We start from the raw sequence: 27,911 nt of genomic DNA, 5'->3' as shown, positions 1-27,911 counted from the left end.
GAATCGATTCTTTTTGAAATATATTCCAAGTCCAGAGTAATCGATTATCAAAATAATTGTTAGTTGCAGCACTACAGAAAAATATTTCCTTTTGTGTTCCACAAAAGAAAGATTCAAGGTTTTGAAAATCAATGAAGATTTGAAACTCGAGATTGTCCATCTCATCCCCTTGTAATGAAATTGACATGATCCCTTACATATCCCTTACTCTAGAAATGCATAAAAATAACGTTGCGAGTCTTGTGACATTCTGACAATGTTGCCAAGTGAATCGCTCGACAACAACATCACAAATCCTTCACTAGCGACTATACAACAGAGTTGTGACTTCAAAGGCAGCAGACAGAGAAAAGTCAATTTCCTAAGCTCTTTAAAAAATAAACATTGACTAGCAAACACTACAACAGCCAAACTCTGATTAAATCATATCATTACTAAAACAGCTACATTAACTATTTAAATGAATTCATCTTTATTCTCAATCCACATCAAAGGTTAATGTGATACTGTCCTCTACTGTCAATGAGAGCACAATTGAGCTGTGAAAAGATGCTATAATGATTCCAGGGCAGGTTGTTCTTTAGCATGTTTCTTTTTATGAATATTAAAACTACCTAAATAAGCGAATCCCTCCCCGCAGATAGAGCAGCTGTAAGGTTTCTCTCCTGTATGCATTCTCAGATGGGTTTTCAGGACATCTGGTCGAGCAAACGTTTTCTCACACTGAGTGCATTTGAAAGGTCTTTCTCCAGTGTGTGTTCTCTGGTGTTTTACTAAGTTTTGTTTTTTACAGAAACTCATCCCACAAACACTGCAGTTATAAGGCTTTTCTCCTGTGTGCACTCTCACATGTAATTGGAGATGACCCGGACCAGAAAAGCTCTTTCCACAGTGAGAGCAGAGGTAAGGTTTCTCTCCAGAGTGTGTTCTCTCATGGACTGTCAGCTGAGACTTCTGACGGAAACGTTTATCACAGTGTGAGCAATGATAGGGTTTCTCCTCAGAGTGTATTTTCTGATGTGACTTGAGATAACCTAACTTTGTAAAGGTTTTCCCACATTCACTGCACTGATATGGCCTCTCATTGGTGTGCGAACGGACATGTATCTTCAGATAGTTTCCGTAGGTGAATCTCTTCTCACAGTGAGGACACTTGTACGGTTTCTCTCCCGTGTGTGTTCTCTCATGTTCAACAAGGTTTCCTTTAGTTTTGAAACACTTGCCACACTCACTGCAGTGGAAAGGCTTTTCATCACTGTGTGTCTTTACATGAACTTTTAGAAGAGAAGGAACAAAGAAAACCTTCCCACACTGCTCACAGGGGAACCCCTTTCCTCTGTGCACTTCTGAATGGAGTTTCTTCTCTTCTGCGGTAGAAAAGCTGCTCCCACATCTCCTGCATTTGAAGAATTTCTGTTCTGTGTGTCTTCTTTCATGTCTCGCTAGATGTCCCTTTGAGCTGAATGTCTTCTCACAGGTGATGCAGGAAAGACTCTGTGCTGCCAGATGCTCTTTTGGTGTAGAAGCCGTTTCTCCATTAAAAGATGAACCTTTGTCTGCATCTACGTAAATAGAACATGAGAGTAAGTAATAGTCAGATAGTAATTACAGTTGAAGTCAGAAATTTACATACACCTTAGCCAAATACATTTAAACTAATTTTTTTCACAAGTCCTGACATTTAATTGTAGAAAACATTCCATCTTAGATCAGTTAGGATCATTATTTTAAGAATGTGAAATATCAGAATAATAGTAGAGAGAATTATTTATTTCAGCTTTTATTTCTTTCATCACATTCCCAGTGGGTCAGAAGTTTACATACACTTTGTTAGTATTTGGTAGCATTGCCTTTAAATTGTTTAACTTGGGTCAAATGTTTTGGGTAGCCTTCCACAAGCTTCTCACAAAAAGTTGCTGGAATTAAAATTTTCTATCAGATTGAGGTCAGGGCTTTGTGATGGCCACTCCAATACCTTGACTTTGTTGTCCTTAAGCCATTTTGCCACAGCTTTGGAGGTATGCTTGAGGTCATTTTCCATTTGGAAGACCCATTTGCGACCGAGCTTTAACTTCCTGGCTGAAGTCTTGAGATGTTGCTTCAATATATCCACATAATTTTTCTTCCTCATGATTCCCTCTATTTTGTGAAGTGCACCAGTCCCTCCTGCAGCAAAGCACCCCCACAACATGATGCTGTCACCCCCATACTTCACGGTTGGGATGGTGTTCTTTGGGTTGCAAGCCTCACCCTTTTTCCTCCAAACATAACGATGGTCATTATGGCCAAACAGTTCAATATTTGTTTCATCAGACCAGAGGACATTTCTCCAAAATGTAAGATCTTTGTCCCCATGTGCACTTGCAAACTGTAGTCTGGCTTTTTTATGGTGGTTTTGGAGCAGTGGCTTCTTCCATGCTGAGCAGCCTTTCAGGTTATGTCGATATAGGACTCGTTTTACTGTGGATATAGATACTCGTCTACCTGTTTCCTCGAGCGTCTTCACAAGGTGCTTTGCTGTTGTTCTGGGATTGATTTGCACTTTTCGCACCAAACTATGTTCATCTCTAGGAGACAGAATGCGTCTCCTTCCTGAGCGGTATGATTGCTGTGTGGTCCCATGGTGTTTATACTTGCGTACTATTGTTTGTACAGATGAACGTGGTTCCTTCAGGAGTTTGGAAATTGGTCCCAAGGATGAACTAGACTTGTGGAGGTCCACAACAAATTTTTCTCATTATGTTAAGCAAAGGGGCACTGAGTTTGAAGGTAGGCCTTAAAATACATCCACAGGTACACCTCCAATTGACTCTAATTAGCCTATCAGAAGCTAATTGGCTAATTGCCTAAAGGCTTGACGTAATTCCAGAAAATTTTCCAAGCTGCTTAAAGGCACAGTTAACTAACTGTTCTAAACATCTGACCCACTGGAATTGTGATATAGTCAATTAAAAGTGAAGCAATCTGTCTGTAAACAACTGTTGGAAAAATTACTTGTGTAATGCACAAAACAGATGTCCTATACGACTTGCCAAAACTATAGTTTACTAAAATGAAATATGTGGAGTCGTTAAAAAATTAGTTACAACCTAACTGAATGTAAACTTCTGACTTCAACTGTGTCTCACAAAACATTTATAATGAATGTGCTGAAAATAGGGGTGTTGGGGTGTGATCAGAGAGGATGACAAAATTATTGTACTTGAGGGGGGAACATAAGAAAAACTGAACAAGAATGGACCTGGAGCTTTTGACCACATTGAGTGGCAACAAAAATCTTTATGTTGCTGCATTAGATAAAAAATGTCAAACCAAGTTGCATCAGCAAAAAAAATGATGCTAGTAGAGGTAAACATATATTGGATTTTGCCGATACTCATAACTAAGCTGGAGGAAATCAGCAATGGCAGATTAATATGCAAATAGTTTTTAAAATCAATTTATTGAATGTTATAAATAATTTAACAATAAAACCTCTTCAGAGCCCTAATTTTTATAACTTTACAGTAACAACTTAGGCACCCTCAACCCCCAAAAATTAAAATTTAAGGAATCTGCATGAATAATAAGTGTCTCGTTTTCTAACATTTAAATTGCTGAGTTTTGCAGATAATCCGGTTTCACTGCAGCACGCTTCAAGTTTTTCTCTGAAAATGCTATTTGCTCAGGTGGTTGCTAGGGCTTTTTTCTATCAGCTTGCACGGCAAGATCTGCTTTTGGCCATGACACAAAGAAGCACATCTTTAACAAGGTAAGCTGTAGCCAAATCTGGCCTGGCACACATCACTATCTTAGATCATTAGATGAAATGAATCCACACATAGCTAGGCTAAGTCACTTACTTACCAGATACACAATATGAGTTAAGTCACTAGCCGTTGAAGGCATTCAGTTAAAATGCAGAGCAGACATAGAGATTTAGTTCATTAGCATTATGTCATTCAGCCAAGCTGGCCAGGAGCACCTAGATAGCATACAGTCTGTGCCCATGGCTCTTTGGAGCAGCAGCAGTACACAAGTCCTGGCGGTAGATCTGCACTGTTGGAAGGTTGTGTTTTGTGTTATGCGTTTGTGCAGCTTCCTTGCTTTGTTGGAGGATTGTTTGTATGTCTAATTGTGCAGCTGCAACATGTCATACTCGATCCAGATGCTATCACAGTATGTCTCCAGGAACAGAATTGAGAACCACTGTGCTAAATCATTCCAAGAGTTGTCATGACTTAACTAATGTTAGCATACTCTTCACCTTGTCAGCAAACATGCAGTTCTCCATTGCTGCAATCATTTAAAAACAATTTATTTATCAAACAACCTGTTATTAAATTTTGATTGTCTTACATGATTAATTTATTTGACCATTACTGTATGTAATGATAACTTGTACTGTATGCATACCTTGTCTTTTCTGTCTGTTTTAAATCAGCTTCTTAAGTAACTGGCTTTGTGAATATCATAGTCACATGGCACAACAAACTCCAGCCAGTGATACAACCCCTGGCAAAAATTATGGAATCACCACACATGGAGGATGTTCACCCAGCTTTTTTACTTCATAGCAAAAAAACAAATCACAGATATGACACAAAACAATTTTTGTTTAATAGCTGGACATTCTGGCTTCGTGAAACATCCCTCAAAAAAATTAAATTACATTATTTAATTAATGGCATATTTCTTTCCAGATCAAGTAGTGGAAAATATTATGGAATCATCAACAACAACAAAAATCAAAGTTGGTACTTTGTTGCTCCTCCTCTGGCTTTTATGACGGCCTGAATTCTGAGGCATGGACTTCACTAATGAAAAACAATATTCTCCATCAAGCTGGTTCCAACTTTCTCCAATAGCGGTTGACAGATCAGCTTTGCAAGATAGAGCCTTGTCATGGAACAATTTTTTACATTTCCACCATAAATTTTCAATGGGACTGAGATCCGGACTGTTTGTTGGCCATGTCATTGAGTTGCTATGCCTTTCCTGAAGAAAAGCTTTAATACTCTTTGCTCTGTGGCTAGATGCATTATCATCCTGAAAAATTACATCATCATCACCAAACATATTTTCTGCCTGCTGAGGTAATGACTGCGCTCTCCCCTGGTCCTTTACCTGACATGCAGCCCCATATCATAAATTACTGGTGAAATTTGATTGTTTTCTTCAGGCAGTCATCTTTACGTGTTTCATTACAATGGCACCAGACAAAAGTTCCAGCATCATCGCCTTGGCCAGTGCAGATTCATGATTCATCACTGAATATCCCTTTAATCCAATCATCCACACTCCATGATTGCTTCCCTTTAGCCCACTAGAGCCTTGTTTTCTTCTGTTTAGGTGTTAGTGCTGGTTTTTGTTTGGCTTTTCTATAAGTAAATCCCATTTCATCCAACCGATTTCATACAGTTGTGTCACAAACATCAACTCCTGTTTCCGCCCATTTGTTTTTCATTTGTTTTGTTGTGCATTTTCTATTTTCAAGGCATATTACTTTGAGTTTTCTATCCTGATGCTTTGACATCTTCCTTGGTCTACACATGTTTTCCTTTTATAACCTTGCCATTTTGTTTATACTTGCACCAAATTTTAGACACAGCTGACTGGGAACAACCAACATCTTTTGCCACACTCCGTGTTGGATTTCCTTCTTGAAATAGTTTTATAATCCTTTCCATTGTTTCAATTGACAACTCTCTTGTTGGGACCATGTTTCCTTTCAATTAGCCAAGACCAACAGCTTGTTAAGGTCTGTAAGCACTCTCTTTTAACTGCAGACTAGCATTTTTAGACTTGTGCCGGTATTTGTTTTAGAAATACAAATTACAAGGTGATTCCATAATATTTTCCACTACTTGATCTGGAAAAAAATATATGCCATTAATTAAAATAATGTAATTTAATTTGTTTGAGAGATGTTTCACGAAGCCAGAATGTTCAGCTATTAAAAAAAATTGTTTTGTGTCATATCTGTGATTTTTTTTTTATTTGCTACGAAGTAAGAAAGCTGTGTGAGCATCCTCTAAGTGTGGTGATTCCATCATTTTTGCCAGGGGTTGTAGTTTTTATTCCACCTTTAGAGACCATCGTTATACTGTAGAACCAAGGTTTTCTAACTGCAGAACCCTTCAATGCTGAAAACGGATTTAAAAAAGCCATTGCGATTGTGATTCCTACATACATTTTGGCAGTGTCAGTAAGACATTAAAAAAGTCTGCACAGAACCACGCTATTATGTGTATATTATCCAATTTTTGTATAATGTAAATGGTTCGTCCCAGAGGGGGACTGTCCTGTACACCAGTGACTTGAGTGATGAAAAATATTTTTTCAAAAAAAACAAAAAAAACAGCAACTCACATGTAATGAAGGAAAAAAACATTGAAAGACGACACATACCTGAAGGAACAAAATCATTATCATCCTCATCTTTATCATGTTTGTCATGTTGAATAAAATCATCATCATCATTATCTTTTTCATCATGATTGTCATGTTGAATAAAATCCTCCTCCTCATCACTCTGCTGTTCCTCTGCTGTAGTTTCTCCTCTCATCTCCATCAGGTTCCTGCAGTCCAGCAGCTTCACTGAACACATCTTCAATGGTATCTGCAGCATCTGCTGTTCTCCAGCATTACAGACAGAAGCCAGAGACTCTGTGGAGGTTTGATCACCCTGATTACTGTCACACACACTCTCCTGAGTGTCAGTATAACAGAGTAAAGTGAGGCTGAGCTCTGAATCCTGTGTGTTTCTGGATCTCTGTTCAGATCTCTGATCTCTGATGCTCCACACTGAATCCTGACATTCTGTGGAGGTCCCATCAGTCACACACACTGAAGATTGACAGGAAACCTTCTCATCTGGACTCTTGATATATTTAACAGCTGTACAAACCTCTCCGTTCAGTGGATCTCCTCTTTCCCTCAGCTTTGCCTCCAGTAACACCACCTCTTTCTTCAGCTGAGAGATTTCTGTCATCAAATCATCAATATCCAGCATGGACAGATCAGTTCCTACTGATTTACAGCACATCAGATCCACCTGCAAACTCATCTTCAACATCTCAACACATAAACATCACAACATGAAAGACATAAACAAACACACAGCAGCTGAACATCTAAACCAACTGTGAGTTCTTCTTTCTTTGTTTAGTGAGTTTACCGGCGGACTAAAGAGCTTCATACCGCCTCCTGCTGTACTGGAGTCACAACACACTCAACATTCATCAGGAGGATTTCAGAAACATCACACGATTTTAATGAATCTCTTTAGCACTTTTACTTTTTAACCTGCTCTTGGTCAGATATTGAAGATACTGAGGTTTGAGGATTCAGCACATCCTATATAGACACTTGTTCAATTCCTCTCCTACTCGTTAATTACCAGTACGGAGTCGTTTGGCTCTGCTAGCATGTGTAAATTGGAAGTAGTCATGTAACCAGATAAATAGCAAGCTTACATGATGAACATAACCAACCCACCCAACCCAATTTACAATTTTGGTTTTCCAGGAAAGTTTCCTTTACGGAAATCTATTGTTTGTTTTAGGTTGTTCATGATGGTTCCCCTAACATCTTAATTTCCAGAACCTTTCTGCAACCTCAATAAACAGACAAGCTATTGATAAATTATTATAATGACTTTATTTTATAATCTTTAAAATCATCCACAACACTTTTAGGAAGACTAATATATTGTTTATGCAACCCTGCTGTACGTCAACACTGAAAACTTGTTTTTCAGTTTCCTAAAACTGTAGCTCAGCACCACGGACATACACACATATTGTAGTAAATTATTTCAAATAACCAATGACTTCAACACAGTCAAGGGTTTTTAAAACCAGAAATTTATTGAAAGACATTAAAAATTTAATAAACCTTTAATTAACCTTAACTAGGCTAATATTAAATTCATTTCTTACCACTGTGTAGAGTTTCGCAAAGACATCTCTGTTTCTCTTCATTGTAGTCAATAAACAAAAAAACGTCTCTGTTACACTCATACATCACGTTCTTTTCCATAATGAGTCAAATCTTTATCAAATCGATAAGATAAATATTTACTATCACATCTAGAAGCAGTGGCATAGTCAAAGGTGGGCTGGGGTGGGCCTGGACCCTCCCAAATTAGACCCAGGCCCACCCAGAATATGAGATTTCATATGACCGTTCATTTTTAAATTGCCAGATTGCGCAACTTTCTGTGGGGGAATATATTGCGTGCGGATATAATGCACACGCATAGATCAGACGCAGGAAGATTTGTCTGGAATGCTTTTTACATCGGTTCATTATAATGCATTCTAATCCCATACACTGTGACGTTGTATATCACCCTCTCTGCAACGTGACGATCAAATAAATGATCATGAAAAATAATGGAAAAATGTGAACGGAAATATATGATAAAAATAACCATTAGAGTTCGTTCTGTATAAGTTCTTCTAAGGTTGTCACACACAAAACGCTCCCTGCAGCATTCTGGAAAAGGTTTGGTTATGGTTTTACAAATAAAACCTAAAAATAACCATTTGAGAACATTCTGTATTAGATCTATTTAGGTTGTCAAACTACCCTCCCTGCAACGTTCTGGGAATGTTAGATTATGGTAATTAAAAATATAACAAAGAGAATGCTCCCAAAACATTAGGAATTGGTTCTCCTGCTGTAACATCGTTGTTATTTTATGGCAATTTTCTTTCCCAAATTTGGCATTTTACTTGATTATTAGTTTAACCCAAAGTAAAATATGGCACACTATATCAGTCTGGAAAGCAGCAATCTGATGTGTTGAAGGGCGTATGCGATTGCTTCAAACAGATTTAAAAAAAAGACGAATTTACTGATGGCTGACTGACTACAAAATCAGTCAGGAAATTATGATCGTTTAGCTGCAGTCATTTTGAATTAGTGCTGTTAAGGCTTCAGGAACGATTCTCAATTCCCAATACCTCATAAACTGAAGAACTGATTCTTTTTGAAATAGATTCCAAGTCCAGAGTAATCGATTATCAAAATAATTGTTAGTTGCAGCACTACAGAAAAATATTTCCTTTTGTGTTCCACAAAAGAAAGATTCAAGGTTTTGAAAATCAATGAAGATTTGAAACTCGAGATTGTCCATCTCATCCCCTTGTAATGTAATTGACATGATCCCTTACATACAGTTGAAGTCAGAAGTTTACATACACTTAGGTTGAAATCATTAAAAAAAAAAAAAAAATTAACCACTCCACAGATTGAATATTAGCAAACTACAGTTTTGGCAAGTAGTTTAGGACATCTACTTTGTGCATGACATGAGTAATTTTTCCAACAATTGTATAAAGATAGATTGTTTCACTTTTAATTGACTATATCCCAATTCCAGTGGGTCAGAAGTTTACATACACTTAAGTTAACTGTGCCTTTAAGCAGCTTGGAAAATTCCAGAAAATGATGTCAAGCTTTTAGGCAATTAGCTTCTGATAGGGTAATTGGCATCAGTTGGAGGTGCACCTGTGGATGTATTTTAAGGCCTACCTTCAAACTCAGTGCCCCTTTGCTTGACATCATGGGAAAATCAAAAATTGTGGACCTCCACAAGTCTAGTTCATCCTTGGGAGCAATTTCCAAATGCCTGAAGGTACCATGTTCATCTGTGCAAACAATAGTATGCAAGTATAAACACCATGGGACCACACAGCCAACATACCGCTCAGGAAGAAGATGCATTCTGTCTCCGAGATGAATGTAGTTTGGCGCGAAAAGTGCAAATAAATCCCAGAACCACAGCAAAGGACCTTGTGAAGATGCTGGAGGAAACAGGTAGACAAGTATCTATATCCACAGTAAAACGAGTCCTATATCGACATAACCTGAAAGGCTGCTCAGAAAGAAAGAAGCCACTGCTCCAAAACCGCCATAAAAAAGCCAGACTACAGTTTGCAAGTGCACATGGGGACAAAGATCTTACATTTTGGAGAAATGTCCTCTGGTCTGATGAAACAAATATTGAACTGTTTGGCCATGACCAATGTTATGTTTGGAGGAAAAAGGTTGAGGCTTGCAACCCAAAGAACACCATCCCAACTGTGAAGCATGGGGGTGGCAGCATCATGTTGTGAGGGTGCGTTGCTGCAGGAGGGACTGATGCACTTCACAAAATAGATGGCATCATGAGGAAGGAAAATGATGTGTATATATTGAAGCAACATCTTGTTGCGGCAAAATGGATTAAGGACAACAAAGTCAAGGTATTGGAGTGGCCATCACAAAGCCCTGACCTCAATCCGATAGAAAATTTGTGGGCAAGCAAGGAGGCCTACAACCCTGACTCAGTTACACCAGTTCTGTCCGGAGGAATGGGACAAAATTCCAGCAACTTATTGTGAGAAGCTTGTGGAAGGATACCCAAAATGTTTGACCCAAGTTAAACAATTTAAAGGCAATGCTACCAAATACTAACAAAGTCTATGTAAACTTCTGACCTACTGGGAATGTGATGAAAGAAATAAAAGCTGAAATAAATCAATCTCTCTACTATTATTCTGACATTTCACATTCTTAAAATAAAGTAGTGATCCTAACTGACCTAACACAAGGAATGTTTTCTACGATTAAATGTCAGGACTTGTGAAAAACTGAGTTTAAATGTATTTGGCTAAGGTGTATGTAAACTTCAGACTTCAACTGTATAACTCTAGAAATGCATGAAAATAACATTGTGAGTCTTGTGACATACTGACAATGTTGCCAAGCAAATCGCTCCACAACGTCGCAAATCCTCCACTAGCGACTATACAACGGAGTTGTGATGTCAAAGGCAGCAGACAGAGAAAAGTCAATTTCCTAAACCCTTAAAAAAATATACATTGACTAGCAAACACTACAACAGCCAAACTCTGACCCCTTGATTAAATCATATCATTACTAAAACAGCTGCATTGACTTTATTTAAATGAATTCATCTTTATTCTCAATCCACATCAAAGATTAATGTGATACTGTCTCCTACTGTCAATGAGAGCTCAAATATACAGCTTCTTTTTCACAGATTGAGCTGTGAAAAGATGCTATAATGATTCCAGGGCAGGTTGTTCTTTAGCGTGTTTCTTTTTATGAATATTAAAACTTCCTAAATAAGCGAATCCCTCCCCGCAGATAGAGCAGCTGTAAGGTTTCTCTCCTGTATGCATTCTCAGATGGGTTTTCAGGACATCCGATCGAGCAAACTTTTTGTCACACTGAGTGCATTTGTAAGGCCTTTCTCCAGTGTGTGTTCTCTGGTGATTTACAAAGACACCATATTTACTGAAACTCTTCCCACAAACACTGCAGTTATAAGGCTTTTCTCCTGTGTGCACTCTCACATGTAGTTGGAGATGACTTGGACCAGAAAAGCTCTTTCCACAGTGAGAGCAGAGGTAAGGTTTCTCTCCAGAGTGCATTCTCTCATGGAGTCTCAGATGAGATTTCTGACGGAAACATTTATCACAGTGTGAGCATTGATAGGGTTTTTCTTCAGAGTGTATTTTCTGATGTGACTTTAGACTATATGACCCTGCAAAGGTTTTCCCACATTCACTGCACTGATACGGCCTCTCTTTGGTGTGCGAACGGACATGTATCTTCAGATAGTTTCCGTAGGTGAATCTCTTCTCACAGTGAGGACACTTGTACGGCTTCTCTCCAGTGTGTGTTCTCTCATGTATAACAAGACTTCCTTTAGTTTTGAAACACTTGTCACACTCACTGCAGTGGAAAGGCTTTTCGTCACTGTGTGTCTTCATGTGAACTTTTAGAAGAGAAGGAACAAAAAAAACCTTCCCACATTGCTCACAGCGGAACCCCTTTCCTCTATGCACTTCTGAATGGAGTTTCTTCTCTTCTGCGGTAGAAAAGCTGCTCCCACATCTCCTGCATTTGAAGAATTTCTGTTCTGTGTGTCTTCTTTCATGTCTTGCTAGATGTCCCTTTGAGCTGAATGTCTTCTCACAGGTGATGCAGGAAAGACTCTGTGCTGCCAGATGCTCTTTTGGTGTAGAAGCCGTTTCTCCATCAGAAGATGAACCTTTGTCTGCATCAACATAAATTGAACATGAGAGTAAGTAATAGTCAGATAGTAATTATCTCACAAAACATTTATAATGAACGTGGCTAAAAATAGGGGTGTTGGGGTGTGATCAGAGAGGATGACAAAATTCTTGTAGTTGAAGGGGGAATATAAGAAAAACTGAACAAGAATGGACCTGGAGCTTTTGACCACATTGAGTGGCAACACAAATTGATTTATGTCACTGCATTAGATACAAAACATCAAACCAAGTTGCATCAGCAAACAAATGATGCTAGTAGAGGTAAACTTATTTTGGATTTTGCCGATACTCATAACTAAGCTGGAGGAAAACAGCAACGGCAGAATAATATGCAAATAGTTTTAAAATCAGTTTATTGAATGTTATAAATAATTTAACAATAAAACCTCTTCAGAGCCCTTATTTTTATAACATTACAGTAACAATTTGGGCAACATCAAGCCCTGAAAATAAAACATAAGGAATCTGCATGAATAATAAGTGACTCATTTTCTAACATTTAAATTGCTCAGGTTTGTAGATAAACTGGTTTTACTACAGCATGCTGCAAGTGTTTTTCTGAAAATGCTATTTGCTCAGGTGGTTGCTAGGGTCTTTTTTCTATCAGCTTGCACGGTAAGGTCTGCTTTTGGCCATGACACAAAGCAGCACATAAGAAGGTATGCTGTAGCCAATTCTGGCCTGGCACACATCGCTATCTTAGATCATTAGATGAAATGAATCCACACATAGCTAGGCTAAGTCACTTACTTACCAGATACACAATATGAGTTAAGTCACTAGCTGTTCAAGCCATTCAGTTAAAATGCAGAGCAGACATATAGATTTAGTTTATTAGCATTATGCAATTCAGCCAAGCTGGCCAGGAGCACCTAGAAGGCATACAGTCTGTGCCCATGGCTCTTTGGAGCAGCAGCAGTACACAAGTCCTGGCGGTAGATCTGCACTGTTGGAGGGTTGTGTTTTGTGTTATGCATTTGTGCAGCTTCCCTGCTTTGTTAAAGGACTGACTGTATGTCTAATTGTGCAGCTGCAACATGTCATACTTGATCCAGATGCTATCACAGTATGTCTCCAGGAACAGGGTTGAGAATCACTGTGCTAAATCATTCCAAGCGTTATCAAGACTTAACTAATGTTAGCATACTCTTCACCTGGTCAGCAAACATGCAGTTCTCCATTGCTGCAATCATTTAAAAACAATTTAATTATCAAACAACCTGCTATTAAATTTTGATTGTCTTACATAATTCATTTATTTGATCATAAATGTATATACTGATAATCTGTACTGTATGCATACCTTGTGTTTTCTGTCTGTTATAAATCAGCTAGGGGCAGTGGTGGCTCAGCAGTTAAGGCTCTGGGTTACTGACAAGAAGGTCAGGGGTTCAAGCCCCAGCACCACCAAGATGCCACTGTTGGGCCCTTGACCCTATCTGCTCCAGGGGCACCATATTATGGCTGACCCTGCACTCTGACCCCAGCTTAGCTGGGATATGTGAAAAAAAGAATTTCACTGTGTATATGCAAAAATGTATAATGTGTGACAATAATAAAGGCTTTCTTTCTTTCTTAAGTAACTGGCTTTGTGAATATCATAGTCACAGAGCATGGGGGTGGCAGCATCATGTTGTGGGGGTGCTTTGCTGCAGGAGGGACTGGTGCATTTTACAAAATAGATGGCATCATGAGGAAGGAAAATTATGTGGATATATTGAAGCAACATTTCAAGACATCAGCCAGGAAGTTAAAGCTCTGTCGCAAATGGGTCTTCCAAATGGACAATGACCCCAAGCATACCACCAAAGTTGTGGCAAAATGGCTTTAGGACAACAAAGTCAAGGTATTGGAGTGGCCATCACAATGCCCTGACCTCAATCCGATGGAAAATTTGTGGACAGAACTGAAAAGGCTTGTGCGAGCAAGGAGGCCTAAAAACCTGACTCAGTTACACCAGTTCTGTCTGGAGGAATGGGCCAAAATTCCAGCAACTTATTGCGAGAAGCTTGTGGAAGGCTACCCAAAACATTTGACCCAAGTTAAACAATTTAAAGGCAATGCTACCAAATACTAACAAAGTGTATGTAAACTTCTGACCCACTGGGAATGTGATGAAAGAAATAAAATAAATTAGTGGTTATTAAATGGTAGATAACAGAAATCTGAAGAAACTGCTTAGTCAACAAATTTTTGTAATTTATTTTGACATCTAGGAATTGTTAATATACTAGGAAGAAGGAAATAACAATACACACAGTAGTCCAGCAACCATTGATGGCATGTCCACATTAGCAATCGCATTTGCTTAAAAAAAAAACTACCGAATCGAACCAATTGTACATACAGTGCATAATGAATAAGACATTTACTTATAGCACACGTGAAGCGCTTTTACATTGGGCTGCATCTGAAAATAGGCAGCTGACTTGCTACCTTGCTGCATAATCAGTTAATGGCTTAACTGACAGCCGTTTTGAATGAATGGAACTCTTAAGGAAACTGGTCTCCGAATAGTTTGAAAAGCACCTTATTTTCATCCTACCTCCATATACAGCCTCCGGAGGCAGCATTTTCCTGGTTTCAAACTCAGTCTTGAAGTTGCACTGACGTGCTCTTGTGGATCCAGCACGAGCCTCAATCTCTTGACAGTTAAAACGGCCTGGATCGCCTGCTTGGAGTAACATGGAGTGACCATCATGATTTGTGAATCAGAGGATCTTTTGATCCTGAAGTTTTTGATTCTGGCTGATGGAATACGCGCTGATTTATGAGCGCTCCACAGGATTCTGGATCTGCTGAAGTTTTGTGAGGTTGGTTTATTACATCTATTTAAATGAGATATGTGCATATTTGCAGATGGTATATGATATGAGTTTTATTGATATTTGCCTTTTTATCATTAGACAAGACAGTTAAAAGTTACAGGGAACTATTGAGGAGAGAGAGGGAAAATGAAACAGGTGTGCACTTTAACATTATGAGCTCAAACTTGTCTGCTGCGGCTCTGATATGCGGACCGTTTAAATGAGACTGTGTTGCACACCGGTGTATTAATGTAGTAACACGATGGCACGTAACAACAAAACGAACTGTGACTGGTTGTTTACATGTCTCAGTCGCGTCACATGTAAACAGGCGATTCTCAGAGCCCTCAAGAAACAAATCAGCCTAACAGGGAAATTTATCAGCTTCTGCGATATATGGGTTGACCACTACTATAAATGGTTGGTCCCAGAGTGGGGAGGGGGGCTGTCCTGTACACCAGTGACTTGAGTGATGTAAAATCTTTTTTTTAAAAAAAAACAAAAACAAAAAACAAAAAAACCCAAAAACAAACAGCAACTCACAACATGTAATGAAGGAAAAAAAAAACTTGAAAGACGACACATACCTGAAGGAACAAAATCATTATCATCCTCATCTTTATCATGTTTGTCAAGTTGAATAAAATCATCATCATCCTCCTCTTCTTCATCACTGTGCTGTTCCTCTGCTGTGGTTTCTCCTCTCATCTCCATCAGGTTCCTGCAGTCCAGCAGCTTCACTGAACACATCTTCAATGGTATCTGCAGCATCTGCTGTTCTCCAGCATTACAGACAGAAGCCAGAGACTCTGTGGAGGTTTGATCACCCTCATTACTGTCACACACACTCTCCTGAGTGTCAGTATAACAGAGTAAAGTGAGGCTGAGTTCTGAGTCCTGTGTGTTTCTGGATCTCTGTTCAGATCTCTGATCTCTGATGCTCCACACTGAATCCTGACATTCTGTGGCGGTCCCATCAGTCACACACACTGAAGATTGACAGGAAACCTTCTCCAGCTCCTGACAAACACAACACAATCACTGTACTGACTCATCTGGACTCTTGATATATTTAACAGCTGTACAAACCTCTCCATTCAGTGGATCTCCTCTTTTCCTCAGCTTTGCCTCCAGTAACACCACCTCTTTCTTCAGCTGAGAGATTTCTGTCATCAAATCATCAATATCCAGCATGGACAGATCAGTTCCTACTGATTTACAGCACATCAGATCCACCTGCAAACTCATCTTCAACATCTCAACACATAAACATCACAACATGAAAGACATAAACACACAGCAGCTGAATATCTAAACAAACTGTAAGTTCTTCTTTGTTTAATGAGTTTACCGGTGGACTAAAGAGCTTCATACCGCCTCCTGCTGTACTGGAGTCACAACACACTCAACATTCATCAGGAGGAGGAACATTCTTGGTCTGAAACTGAAGATGCTGGTAGCTCATTCACTGCAAAAACTGAATTCTGTAGGAAACACTGGCAAAAAGAACTCTATATTTAAAGAGAATAAATGATATGCATGGAGAACCGTTTTAGTGTCAGACTGTGATTCCCTGAATCAGAAATAAATTGAATTGTGAGGTGATTAAAGACAGAAAGTTGATTCTTAACTTTATTAGCTTCAGAAGAGCATTTCATATAGCTGGATGAATTTTGTCATTTATATTTAGTGTAGTATTTTACCAGGGGTGCTCAAGATGTCTAAAAAAATTCTTTACAAAATGTTTCAACAAAGCTCCAAAACAGCAATGAGAACCTTACTTATCCTTTTGTTTATTTATTTCATTTTATTAAAAGGCTTTGCATTTTATACACTTGCATTCAGTTGTTACAACTACAGAAAAATAACAAATGCATTATGTTGTATAGGAGTTGGATGAGCATTCTTAAAAATATCTTCTTTTGTGTTCCACAGAGGATTCAAGATTCGGAAAATCGATAAAGATTTGAAAACCCTAAAGTTCGCCTGTATTATTCCCTTGTAATGCCTTTGAGACGATTCCTTGCATCACTCTGGAATTGCATGAAAATAACATTGTGATATTCCGACATAGCTTTCACTACTACCCTGATGATAGCACACGTTCATCACCCAGACATCCATTAAATGTGTTTTTACATCTGGAAGACACATTTTTTAGGTTGTTTGCTCATCTGCAATCTGACTATAAGACGTTTCCTCTCTGATGTCAATAAGACATTCAGCAGATGTCTTTGAGACGTTTATGATTTAGAATGAGTGATCTTTTTAAGATATTTAGCAGACGCTAATTAGAATGTGATGCTTTCCAGATTACATGCTCTTAGACATCTTGAAGATGTACATGCGTTATCTGGGTATCTTGAGTTGTGACATCCAAGACAGCAGACAGTGAAATCCATTCCGTTAACTGGTCAAAAAAATAAACATTAACTGGCTAAACATCTACTTTAAACTAATACACAGCTACTCTAACAACCAAACTCTGACCCCTTGATTAAATCATAACATTACTAAAACAACTACATTAACTTTATTTAAATGAATTCATCTTTATTCTCAATCCACATCAAAGGTTAATGTGATACTGTCTCCTACTGTCAATGAGAGCACAATGTACAGCCTCTTTTTAACAGATTGAGCTGTGAAAAGATGCTATAATGATTCCAGGACTGTTTGTTCTTTAGCATGTTTCTTCTGGTGAGTCTGACAACTTCCTAAATAAGCAAATCTCTCCCCGCAGATAGAGCAGCTGTAAGGTTTCTCTCCTGTATGCATTCTCTGATGGGTTTTCAGGACATCTGGTCGAGCAAACGTTTTGTCACACTGAGTGCATTTGAAAGGTCTTTCTCCAGTATGAATTCTCTGGTGCAGTACTAGATTATTGTGTTGACGGAAAGCAGTCCCACAAACACTACAGGCATAAGGCTTTTCTCCTGTGTGCACTCTCTGATGAACTCTAAAATGAGATTGATCAGAAAAGCTCTTTCCACAGTGAGAGCAGAGGTAAGGTTTCTCTCCAGAGTGAATTCTCTCATGACGCATCATCTGAGACTTATGACGGAAAAGTTTATCACAGAGTGAACATTGATGGAGTTTCTCAGAGTGCAATTTTTTGTGGGATGTCAGAGCACTTGGCTGTTTAAAGGTTTTCCCACATTCACTGCATTGAAACGACCGCTCATTGGTGTGCAAATGTGTGTGTTGCTTTAAAGCGGATATGTAGTTGAATCTCTTCTCACAGTGAGGACACTTGTACGGTTTCTCCCCTGTGTGTATTCTCTTGTGAGCAGCAAGACTTCCTTTGGTGGTGAAATACTTGTCACACTCATTGCAGTGGAAAGGCTTTTCGTCACTGTGTGTCTTCATGTGAACTTTCAGATTCCCTGAAGTGAAAGCCACCTTCCCGCACTGATCACATCGGAACTCCTTCTTTACTCTGTGCACTCTTGAATGACGTTTCCTCTCTTTTGAGGTAGAAAAGTTGCTCCTACATCTCCTGCAGGTGTAGAGTTTCTGCTGTGTGTGTTTTCTTCCATGTCTATTTAAATTGGACTTCAAGGTGAATTTCTTCCCACAGGTCTTGCAAGAATGTCTGTGTGCTGTCAGTTGCTTGTTTGAAATAGAGTCAGTTTCTCCATCAGAAGAACCACTTTTCTCATCTAAAAGGAACAAATAATAAAATGTATGACTTTTGATTTATATGTACCAGTAAACATATTGCAAACATTGTAAATGGCAAACATACACATAAATATATATATACACCGATCAGCCATAACATTTAAACCACCTGCCTAACATTGTGTAGGTCCCCCTCGTGTCGCCAAAACAGTGCCAACCCGAATAGAATTCTGAGATGATATTCTTCTCACCACAACTGTACAGAGTGGTTATCTGAGTTACCGTTGACTTTGTCAGTTCAAACCAGTCTAGCCATTCTCTGTTGACCTCTCTTATCAACAAGGCATTTCCATCCACAGAACTGCCACTCACTGGATGTTTTTTGTTTTTGGCACCATTCTGAGTAAATTCTAGAGCCTGTAGTGTGTGAAAATCCCAGGAGATCAGCAGTTACAGAAATACTCAAACCAGCCCATCTGGCACCAACAATCATCCGTGCAATTATCTACTCAGCCAATTGTGTGGCAGCAGTGCAGTGCATAAAATCATGCATATAGGGGTCAGGAGCTTCAGTTAATGTTCACATCAACCATCAGAATGGGAAAAAATGTGATCTCAGTGATTTGGAGCATGGCATGATTGTTGGTGCCAGATGGGCTGGTTTGAGTATTTCTGTAACTGCTGATCTTCTGGGATTTTCACACACAACAGTCTCTAGAATTTACACAGAATGGTGCCAAAAACAAAAAACATCCAGTGAGTGGCAGTTCTGTGGTAACTCAGATAACTGTTCAGTACAATTGTGGTGAGAAGAATATCATCGCAAAATGCTATTCTGAGATGCGGGTTGATGCTGTTTTGGCGGCACGAGGAGGACCTTCACAATATTAGTCAGGTTGTTTTAATGTTGTGGCTGATGAGTGTATATGTATATTTGGCAATCATCCCTCTCTTTCTCCAACATCTTACATTATTATTGGCCAGCTCGTGTTTTTTTTTATATTTGTATTATTATTATACTATTATTATTTTATTATATTGCCTGTCTGATGCAGTCACTTAAATGGGCAGGTTGCATTTTTTTGGGGCATATGTTCATAAAAAAAGTCTCATTTTTGGGCTTGCTGGTAATCGGCCTGTAGCGGCGGGGGCGTGGTCGAGCATTTGTCTGGAGAGAGAAAGCGGTAAGGGTGCACTCACCTGAGCCTTATAATATCTAACACCTGTCTCTAATTGCAGTAAGCATTGGGGAGAGCAATATGAAGGGAACACACCAGTGACGAGAGAGAGAGCTACCCATCTGGAAGAGACTGTGTTGTGTGTAACTAAAGTGTGTATTGCTGAAAAGCCCTTTGAGTTGTTTATTAAAAGTTGTACCTTTGAGTTTTAGAACCCAGTTCCCTGTGTCCTCCTTTCCCTCCCTCCCTAAGTCCTAACGCAGTCCTTACACGTCGACACAGGTGAGGGCGTAATGCCTGGGCCAGCCTGCTGGAGTTTCGGGGATCCGGGACACTTCCAGGATCAATGTCCCGTGATGGAGCTGGGAACTGTAGTCTGGATCCCCGACACTCCACGAGCAGACCCCGATCGAGCCGGAGTGTACAGAATACGGGAGTACACATCAAGCCTTGGTGGATACAGGCTGTAACCAGACCATAATCCACCTATGTGTGGTTCAACACGAGGCTCTGGGCACAAATAAAAGGGTGAGGGTGAAGTATGTGCATGGGGATATTCACAACTACCCTGTAGTGACCCTCGTTAATACATTTCGGGTGGAGTGGAGGCGGTGGTTAGTTCCCACCTCACCCATCCACTAATTCTGGGAACTAATTGGCCAGAGTTTAAAAATGTATTAAAGGGAATATGTGCAGATGGGTCCTGCAAGAATGCTGCTAGATGTGAAATGTGCGACGCTTTGGCAGGGGAGGCGAGTCAGGTCCATCTTCGTCAGCTCCATGTCAGAATGACGTGAGTGAGGCGGAGGCCCCCTCCCCGCCATTAGGTGGTTTCCTGACCTTGACCAAGTGAAAGTTACAGATGGTCAACATTCCAACCAAACATCGCACTTTCATATCCCTATTTTGCTATATCGGAAGGGTGGAGGTACGGTATCTGGGGTTCCACTTGGGCCATGGGCAAGTGTGTCCCCAAATTGACAAAACTGCGGTGATTGCGACCTGCCCAAGACCCAAGACCAAAAAGGAGGGGAGACAGTTCCTGGGTCTGGCTTGCAATTATAGAAGGTTTGTGCTTAATTATTCGGACATCACCAGCCCACTGACTGATCTTGCTAAAAAGGGAGCTCCAGACCTGGTCCAGTGGACGGAGCAGTGACAACAGGCGTTTATGCAGGTGAAAGCCGTACTTTGTGGTGAGCCGCTTTTACATTCACCTGATTTCTCTCTCCCTTTTATTCTACAGACGGACGCTTCAGACAGGGGCCTGGGGGCGATGCTATCGCAGGTGGTGAAGGGGAAGGAACGACCGGTGCTGTACATTAGTCACAACCTCTCGCTGAGGGAGACCAAGTACAGTACCATTGAAAAGGAGTGTCTTGCCATCAAGTGGGCTGTCCTCACTCTCCGGTACTACCTGCTGGGACGGGCCTTCACCCTCTGTTCGGCTAACGCCCCACTCCAACAGCTCCACCATATGAAAGATACCAAAGCGCGGATCACCGGTGATATCTGGCTCTTCAGCCATTTAGGTTCGAGCTGGTCCACAGACTGGGAATGCAGATGTCGTAGACTTCCTTTCCAGGGGGAGTGGTAGACAGATCAGATGTCTCCCTGGCCTGAGTCGGGCGGTGGGGATATATGGCGGTGGGGGCGTGGTCGAGCGTACGTCCGGAGAGAAAGCGGTAAGGGTGCACACACCTGAGCCTTATAATGTCTAACACCTGTCTCTAATTGCAATAAGCATTGGGGAGAGCAATATGAAGGGACCACGCCAGAGACGAGAGAGAGAGCTACCCATCTGGAAGAGACTATGTTCACTCTCACAAAATAAACAAAGAGAATGCAAACTGGAGATGCAAATCAACTGTTTCTAGAGACACCACAGTTTCTTTCATCTTACAAGAAAAAAATTTCAATGCGAGATGTATTCTTACTAAGTTTTAAAAAGCAAATTCTTGGGAGAGTCACGTGACGCCATGCTGGGGTCAGATGTGTGAATGTTAAGTTCTGTGCACTTTGTCAGTTTTTAATACTTTTTGTGTCCTAAACCGGTGAGATTCGATACACTCTGTTTCATAACTGTCCTATGAAGAAAATATGACAAATAATTCAAAATCCTCAGGCTCTGGAGACATTAAAAGACACTTAAGTGCTCAAGCTGATACCCTTGACAAGGCCGCAGACCAGGGACTCAATTTGGACAGTGCGGCAGGAGAAATTCAACGTCAACTGTCCAACATGTCTGTGATGCTGACGAAAGTCATAGCGGTCCTGAAGGATCTTGCTGTAATATGTCAACCGATTACGGCGATGGAGGCGAAACTCTCAGAGTTGGAGAAACGGATCGATTATCTGGAGTCATTGGAGAGAGAATTAGCTGCTAATCTGCTAGCAACCAAGGCAGATTTGCAGTGCATCTGGGAAAAGTTGGAAGACCTTGAGAATCGTAATCGGCAAAACAACGTCCGAATTGTTGGAATTCCTGAGAACGAGGAAGGTGGAGATATGGTGAAATTCCTAGACGAGCTCTTCCCAAGTCTGCCTGACATAACAGGCCATAAGATGGAAATCGAGCGAGCTCACAGGGTCCCGGCTCGCAGATCATCTGGAGGAGACATGCCCTTTTTACGAGCCAAATTTCTGAGATCATCTGATAAAGATCTCGTGTTACGTGAGGCAAGGAGCAAAGGAAAGCTTTCTTGGAAAAACCAAAACATTTTCTTTTCCCCAGACTTTGTGAAATTGACAAGAGAGAAACTTGTGAATAGATAATAAGAATGGCCGCAAAGTATTTACATGCCCACAACAAGCGATGTCTTTGGAATGAGTACGTTATTTAGGTGATTTTCATATTGCTCCCGATTGAGCTTGAATCGTTGAACATATACTTGACCGTTGACCGAGGAAACTGGGCACCTTTTTTGTTTCTTCTTGTGATGGCTCCATCTAGCAGCTGGAGTTTGTTTTGTGGAATAACACCCCTTCGGGACAGTTGTGGATGAATCTGCTCGTTCTTTGTACTTATGCCATTGGATGGAGTTTGTTTTGTGGAAAAATAGTTTGCAGGACATTGGAAGGACTGTCTGCTGCACTCATGAAACAGCCGGTTCACTGAGCATTCGTTTGACTGTCCGAGGAAACTGAACGTTTAAAAAAAAAAAAAAAACATTTTATTTTAAATTTACTTTTTGTGTGTGTGTGTGTGTGTGTGTGTTGGTTCTGCTAGAGGCTGGAGCTTGTTTTGTGGAATAACACACCTTTGGGACAGTATGTGAATGAATCTACAAGTTCTTTGTGTTTATTCTGCCTATTGGCATTGTTTTATAGATTTTCTTCTGTTATATAATTCTGTCTCACAAAATTTGTATAGAAGCACCAGACTTGAGCAATCCGACGGCAAAGTTGTCACAGGGACTCTCGTAGGTGTACATGGACTGTTTGAGTTTAGAGGGATGGACACTGGTTGGCACTTTCATTGAACATTCACTGCAGTTGAAAGGCTTTTCATCACTGTGTGTCTTCATGTGAGCATTCATATTAGAACGAGTGGTAAAGAATACCTTCCTGCACTGCTCACAGTGGAACCCCTTTCCTCTGTGCACTTCTGAATGGAGTTTCTTCTCTTCTGCAGTAGAAAAGCTGCTCTCCTGCATTTGAAGAATTTCTGTTCTGTGTGTCTTAATCTGGTGGTCCTCCATACACACCTTGATTGACCTGGCTGTGTGGCATGGAGCATTGTCCTTCTGGAAAAACTAATCCTCAGAGTTGGGGAACATTGTCAGAGCAGAAGGAAGCAAGTTTTCTTCCAGGATATTCTTGTATGTGGCTTGATTCATGCGTCCTTCACAATGAAGAATCTGCCAGATTTCAGCTTTGCTGAAGCACCCCCAGATCATCACTGATACTCCACCTGGTCATCTAATGGTTAGACGGAGACCTGGAGTGGCCTTCAAGCCACAGTGTCTCTCACCCACTGTGAAATTTGGTGGAAGATCGATGATGATCTGGGTGTGCTTCAGCAAGGCTGGAATTGGGCAGATTCGTCTTTGTGAAGGATGCATGAAGCCCTGACAATGTTCCCCAACTCTGAGGATTGGTTTTTCCAGCAGGACAAAGCTCCATACCACACAGTCAGGTCAATCAAGGTGTGGATGGAGGAGCACCGGATTAAGACCCTGTCATGGCCAGCCCAATCTCCAGATATGAACCCCATTGAAAACCTCTGGAATGTGGTCAAGAGGAAGATGGATGGCCACAAGCATCAAACAAAGCTGAGCTGCTTAAATGTTTGTGCCAGGAGTGGCATAAAGTCACCCAACAGCAATGTGAAAGACTGGTAGAGAGCATGTCAAGGCACATGAAAGCTATGATTGAAAATCAGCATTATACCACCAAATATTGATTTCTGAACTCTAAGTTAAAACATTAGTATTGTGTTGTTTAAAAATTAATATACAGGTACATCTCAATAAATTAGAATGTCGTGGAAAAGTTCATTTATTTCAGTAATTCAACTCAAATTGTGAAACTCGTGTATTAAATTCAGTGCACACAGACTGAAGTAATTTAAGTCTTTGGTTCTTTTAATTGTGATGCTTTTGGCTCACATTTAACAAAAACCCACCAATTCACTATCTCAAAAAATTAGAATACATCATAAGACCAATAAAAAAAAAACATTTTTAGTGAATTGTTGGCCTTCTGGAAAGTATGTTCATTTACTGTATATGTACTCAATACTTGGTAGGGGCTCCTTTTGCTTTAATTACTGCCTCAATTCGGTGTGGCATGGAGGTGATCAGTTTGTGGCACTGCTGAGGTGGTATGGAAGCCCAGGTTTCTTTGACAGTGGCCTTCAGCTCATCTGCATTTTTTGGTCTCTTGTTTCTCATTTTCCTCTTGACAATACCCCATAGATTCTCTATGGGGTTCAGGTCTGGTGAGTTTGCTGGCCAGTCAAGCACACCAACACCATGGTCATTTAACCAACTTTTGGTGCTTTTGGCAGTGTGGGCAGGTGCCAAATCCTGCTGGAAAATGAAATCAGCATCTTTAAAAAGCTGGTCATCAGAAGGAAGCATGAAGTGCTCCAAAATTTCTTGGTAAATGGGTGCAGTGAAAAAACACTATGGACCAACACCAGCAGCTGGCATTGCACCCCAAATCATCACAGACTGTGGAAACTTAACACTGGACTTCAAGCAACTTGGGCTATGAGCTTCTCCACCCTTCCTCCAGACTCTAGGACCTTGGTTTCCAAATGAAATACAAAACTTGCTCTCATCTGAAAAGAGGACTTTGGACCACTGGGCAACAGTCCAGTTCTTCTTCTCCTTAGCCCAGGTAAGACGCCTCTGACATTGTCTGTGATTCAGGAGTGGCTTAACAAGAGGAATACGACAACTTTAGCCAAATTCCTTGACATGTCTGTGTGTGGTGGCTCTTGATGTCTTGACCCCAGCCTCAGTCCATTCCTTGTGAAGTTCACCCAAATTCTTGAATCGATTTTGCTTGACAATTCTCATAAGGCTGCGGTTCTCTCGGTTGGTTGTGCATCTTTTTCTTCCACACTTTTTCCTTCCACTCAACTTTCTGTTAACATGCTTGGATATAGCACTCTGTGAACAGCCAGCTTCTTTGGCAATGAATGTTTGTGGCTTACCCTCCTTGTGAAGGGTGTCAATGATTGTCTTCTGGACAACTGTCAGTTCAGCAGTCTTCCCCATGATTGTGTAGCCTAGTGAACCAAACTGAGAGACCATTTTGAAGGCTCAGGAAACCTTTGCAGGTGTTTTGAGTTGATTAGCTGATTGGTATGTCACCATATTCTAATTTTTTGAGATAGTGAATTGGTGGGTTTTTGTTAAATGTGAGCCAAAATCATCACAATTAAAAGAACCAAAGACTTAAACTACTTCAGTCTGTGTGCACTGAATTTATTTAATACACGAGTTTCACAATTTGAGTTGAATTACTGAAATAAATGAACTTTTCCACAACATTCTAATTTATTGAGATGCACCTGCATAGTTTTCTTTGCATTATTCAAGGTCTGAAAACACGGCATCTTTTTTGTTATTTTGACCAGTTGACATTTTCTGCAAATAAATGCTCTAAATGACAATATTTTTATTTGGAATTTGGGAGAAATGTTGTCAGTACTTTATAGAATAAAACAAAAATGGTCATTTTACTCAAACACATACCTATAAATAGTAAATCCAGAGAAACTGATAATTTTGCAGTGTAATGTATATATCTTAATTTTTTCCAGAGCTGTATTAAAAGACATTATTTTTATACAGTGTATACTATATCTGTTGTGCTTTCTATGCTGTTCAATTGAGTCCATAATTAACTAATGTTATAGGTCAGATGGAAGGGAGCTGGGATCCAATTAAAAGTTAGGAACAATAGAAATACACACAAAAGAAATAATGGGTCCCATTCACTAACCATGCATATGCACGTATTTGTGCATGAAATCATGATTCATCAATCATTTGTCCCAAAATGTATTCTAAATTACAAAAAAAAAGATTGGAACAAAAGAAACGATTCTCAAAAAAATCACATACGTGCACGCGCTCCTTGAGTCCGGATTCATGAACATAAGAATGAGGATAAGAACAAATTCTGTGCAAACCTGTTGTGAATCAGGTGGAAATTTTTCATGAAAACTTTTCCTGTGCGTATACGCACAAACAATCCACGCAATTATTAGTGAATGTGGCCCATTGTTATCACTTTCCCAACATTTCATTTACATTTACGCATTTGGCAGACACTTATCCAAAGTGACTTACAGTGCCCTTATTACAGGGACAATCCCCCGGAGCAACTTGGAGTTAAGTGCCTTACTCAAGGACACAATGGTGGGATTGAACCAACAACCTTCTGCTTACCAGTTCAGTGCTTTAGTCCACTACACCACCACCACTCCTATCATTTCCTTCATTATCCTTAAATGTAAACTATGCTCTTTTTTCAAATACAGTAGGTTGTCAGTGGCTTCAACATGTGTCCCATCCTGAAATATTATTTCTACATCAATGCACCATGTTATGTTGTTTTGGGGCTCATTTAAATTGGGATTGTCTGCTTTAATTAACAATATGCCATTTTCCATATTCTGTTTATGCTTCGTGAATTAATTGGTGAAAGAGCAACAGATAACGTGTGTTAATTAGAGACAATCATTGCAGTGTTTTCGCTATTTACTTCATTATTTTATCTGTAGTTTTTGAATCATTTTAAAAGAAAAGTATATATCGTTATGGACTAGAAATTTCAACAATATTGTGATATACATTTTTTGCTTTTAATTTGGGTGTCTATTTTGTACATGTGTTTGTTTTTTAATGTGAACTCGCATGACAGTCAATGTTAATAAAGACAACAACATTAAAGAAAGAAACATACCTGAAGGAATAAAATCATTATCATCTTCATCGTGTTTGTCATGTTGAATAAAATTCTCCTCATCACCCTCATCTTCATCACTCTGCTGTTCCTCTGCTGTGGTATCTCCTCTCATCTCCATCAGGTTCCTGCAGTCCAGCAGCTTCACTGAACACATCTTCAATGGTATCTGCAGCATCTGCTGTTCTCCAGCATTACAGACTGAAGCCAGAGACTCTGTGGAGGTTTGATCACCCTGATTACTGTCACACACACTCTCCTGAGTGTCAGTATAACAGAGTAAAGTGAGGCTGAGCTCTGAGTCCTGTGTGTCTCTGGATCTCTGTTCAGATCTCTGATCTCTGATGCTCCACACTGAATCCTGACATTCTGTGGAGGTCCCATCAGTCACACACACTGAAGATTGACAGGAAACCTTCTCCAGCTCCTGACAAACACAACACAATCACTGTACTGACTCATCTGGACTCTTGATATATTTAACAGCTGTACAAACCTCTCCGTTCAGTGGATCTCCTCTTTCCCTCAGCTTTGCCTCCAGTAACACCACCTCTTTCTTCAGCTGTGAGATTTCTGTCATCAAATCATCAATATCCAGCATGGACAGATCAGTTCCTACTGATTTACAGCACATCAGATCCACCTGCAAACTCATATTCAACATCTCAACACATAAACATCACAACATGAAAGACATAAACAAACACACAGCAGCTGAACATCTAAACAAACTGTGAGTTCTTCTTTCTTTGTTTAGTGAGTTTACCGGTGGACTAAAGAGCTTCATACCGCCTCCTGCT

The 27,911-nt window shown here is 40.0% G+C and overlaps 4 protein-coding genes across 7 annotated transcripts in view; 1 reads left to right on the top strand and 3 right to left on the bottom strand.

Moving 5' to 3' along the window:
- The window catches only part of LOC127444164 (zinc finger protein OZF-like), a 28,503-nt gene extending 21,361 nt beyond the window's left edge, over positions 1-7,142 (bottom strand). The window contains exon 1 of the transcript XR_007897774.1: positions 6,890-7,142. The gene's annotated coding sequence lies outside the window, so the exon portion shown is untranslated. The remainder of the gene's footprint in view (positions 1-6,889) is intronic.
- LOC127444237 (uncharacterized) overlaps positions 1-27,911 on the top strand; it is a 188,067-nt gene that overhangs the window by 47,068 nt on the left and 113,088 nt on the right.
- LOC127444169 (zinc finger protein 501-like) lies at positions 553-27,645 on the bottom strand. Its single transcript, XM_051703410.1, has 3 exons — positions 27,527-27,645; positions 6,391-6,847; positions 553-1,562 (listed from the first exon to the last, which is right to left on the bottom strand). Exons 2-3 carry the CDS (start codon positions 6,608-6,610, stop codon positions 553-555), a joined length of 1,230 nt encoding a protein of 409 aa, XP_051559370.1. The 5' UTR covers positions 6,611-6,847; positions 27,527-27,645.
- The window catches only part of LOC127444163 (zinc finger protein 501-like), a 29,944-nt gene continuing 9,710 nt past the window's right edge, over positions 7,678-27,911 (bottom strand). The window contains exons 1-5 of one of the 4 annotated variants that reach the window (XM_051703392.1): positions 27,755-27,869; positions 15,974-16,120; positions 15,472-15,904; positions 14,623-14,748; positions 7,678-12,058 (exon numbers count right to left, since the gene is read on the bottom strand). In XM_051703392.1, the coding sequence (XP_051559352.1) occupies positions 11,055-12,058; positions 14,623-14,748; positions 15,472-15,904; positions 15,974-16,120; positions 27,755-27,775 (1,731 nt within the window). In that variant the 5' untranslated portion in view covers positions 27,776-27,869 and the 3' untranslated portion in view covers positions 7,678-11,054. Of the gene's footprint in view, positions 12,059-14,622; positions 14,749-15,471; positions 15,905-15,973; positions 16,121-16,235; positions 16,364-16,566; positions 18,547-27,111; positions 27,539-27,607; positions 27,870-27,911 lie in introns of those variants that run through there. The other 3 variants (XM_051703393.1, XM_051703395.1, XM_051703396.1) reach the window with 3 other exon arrangements.

Source organism: Myxocyprinus asiaticus, chromosome 7 (assembly GCF_019703515.2).
Source record: "Myxocyprinus asiaticus isolate MX2 ecotype Aquarium Trade chromosome 7, UBuf_Myxa_2, whole genome shotgun sequence".
NCBI classification, from domain to species: domain Eukaryota; kingdom Metazoa; phylum Chordata; class Actinopteri; order Cypriniformes; family Catostomidae; genus Myxocyprinus; species Myxocyprinus asiaticus.
The sequence above is the reverse complement of the archived record's forward strand: the minus strand, read 5'-3'. Positions and strand labels throughout refer to the sequence as shown.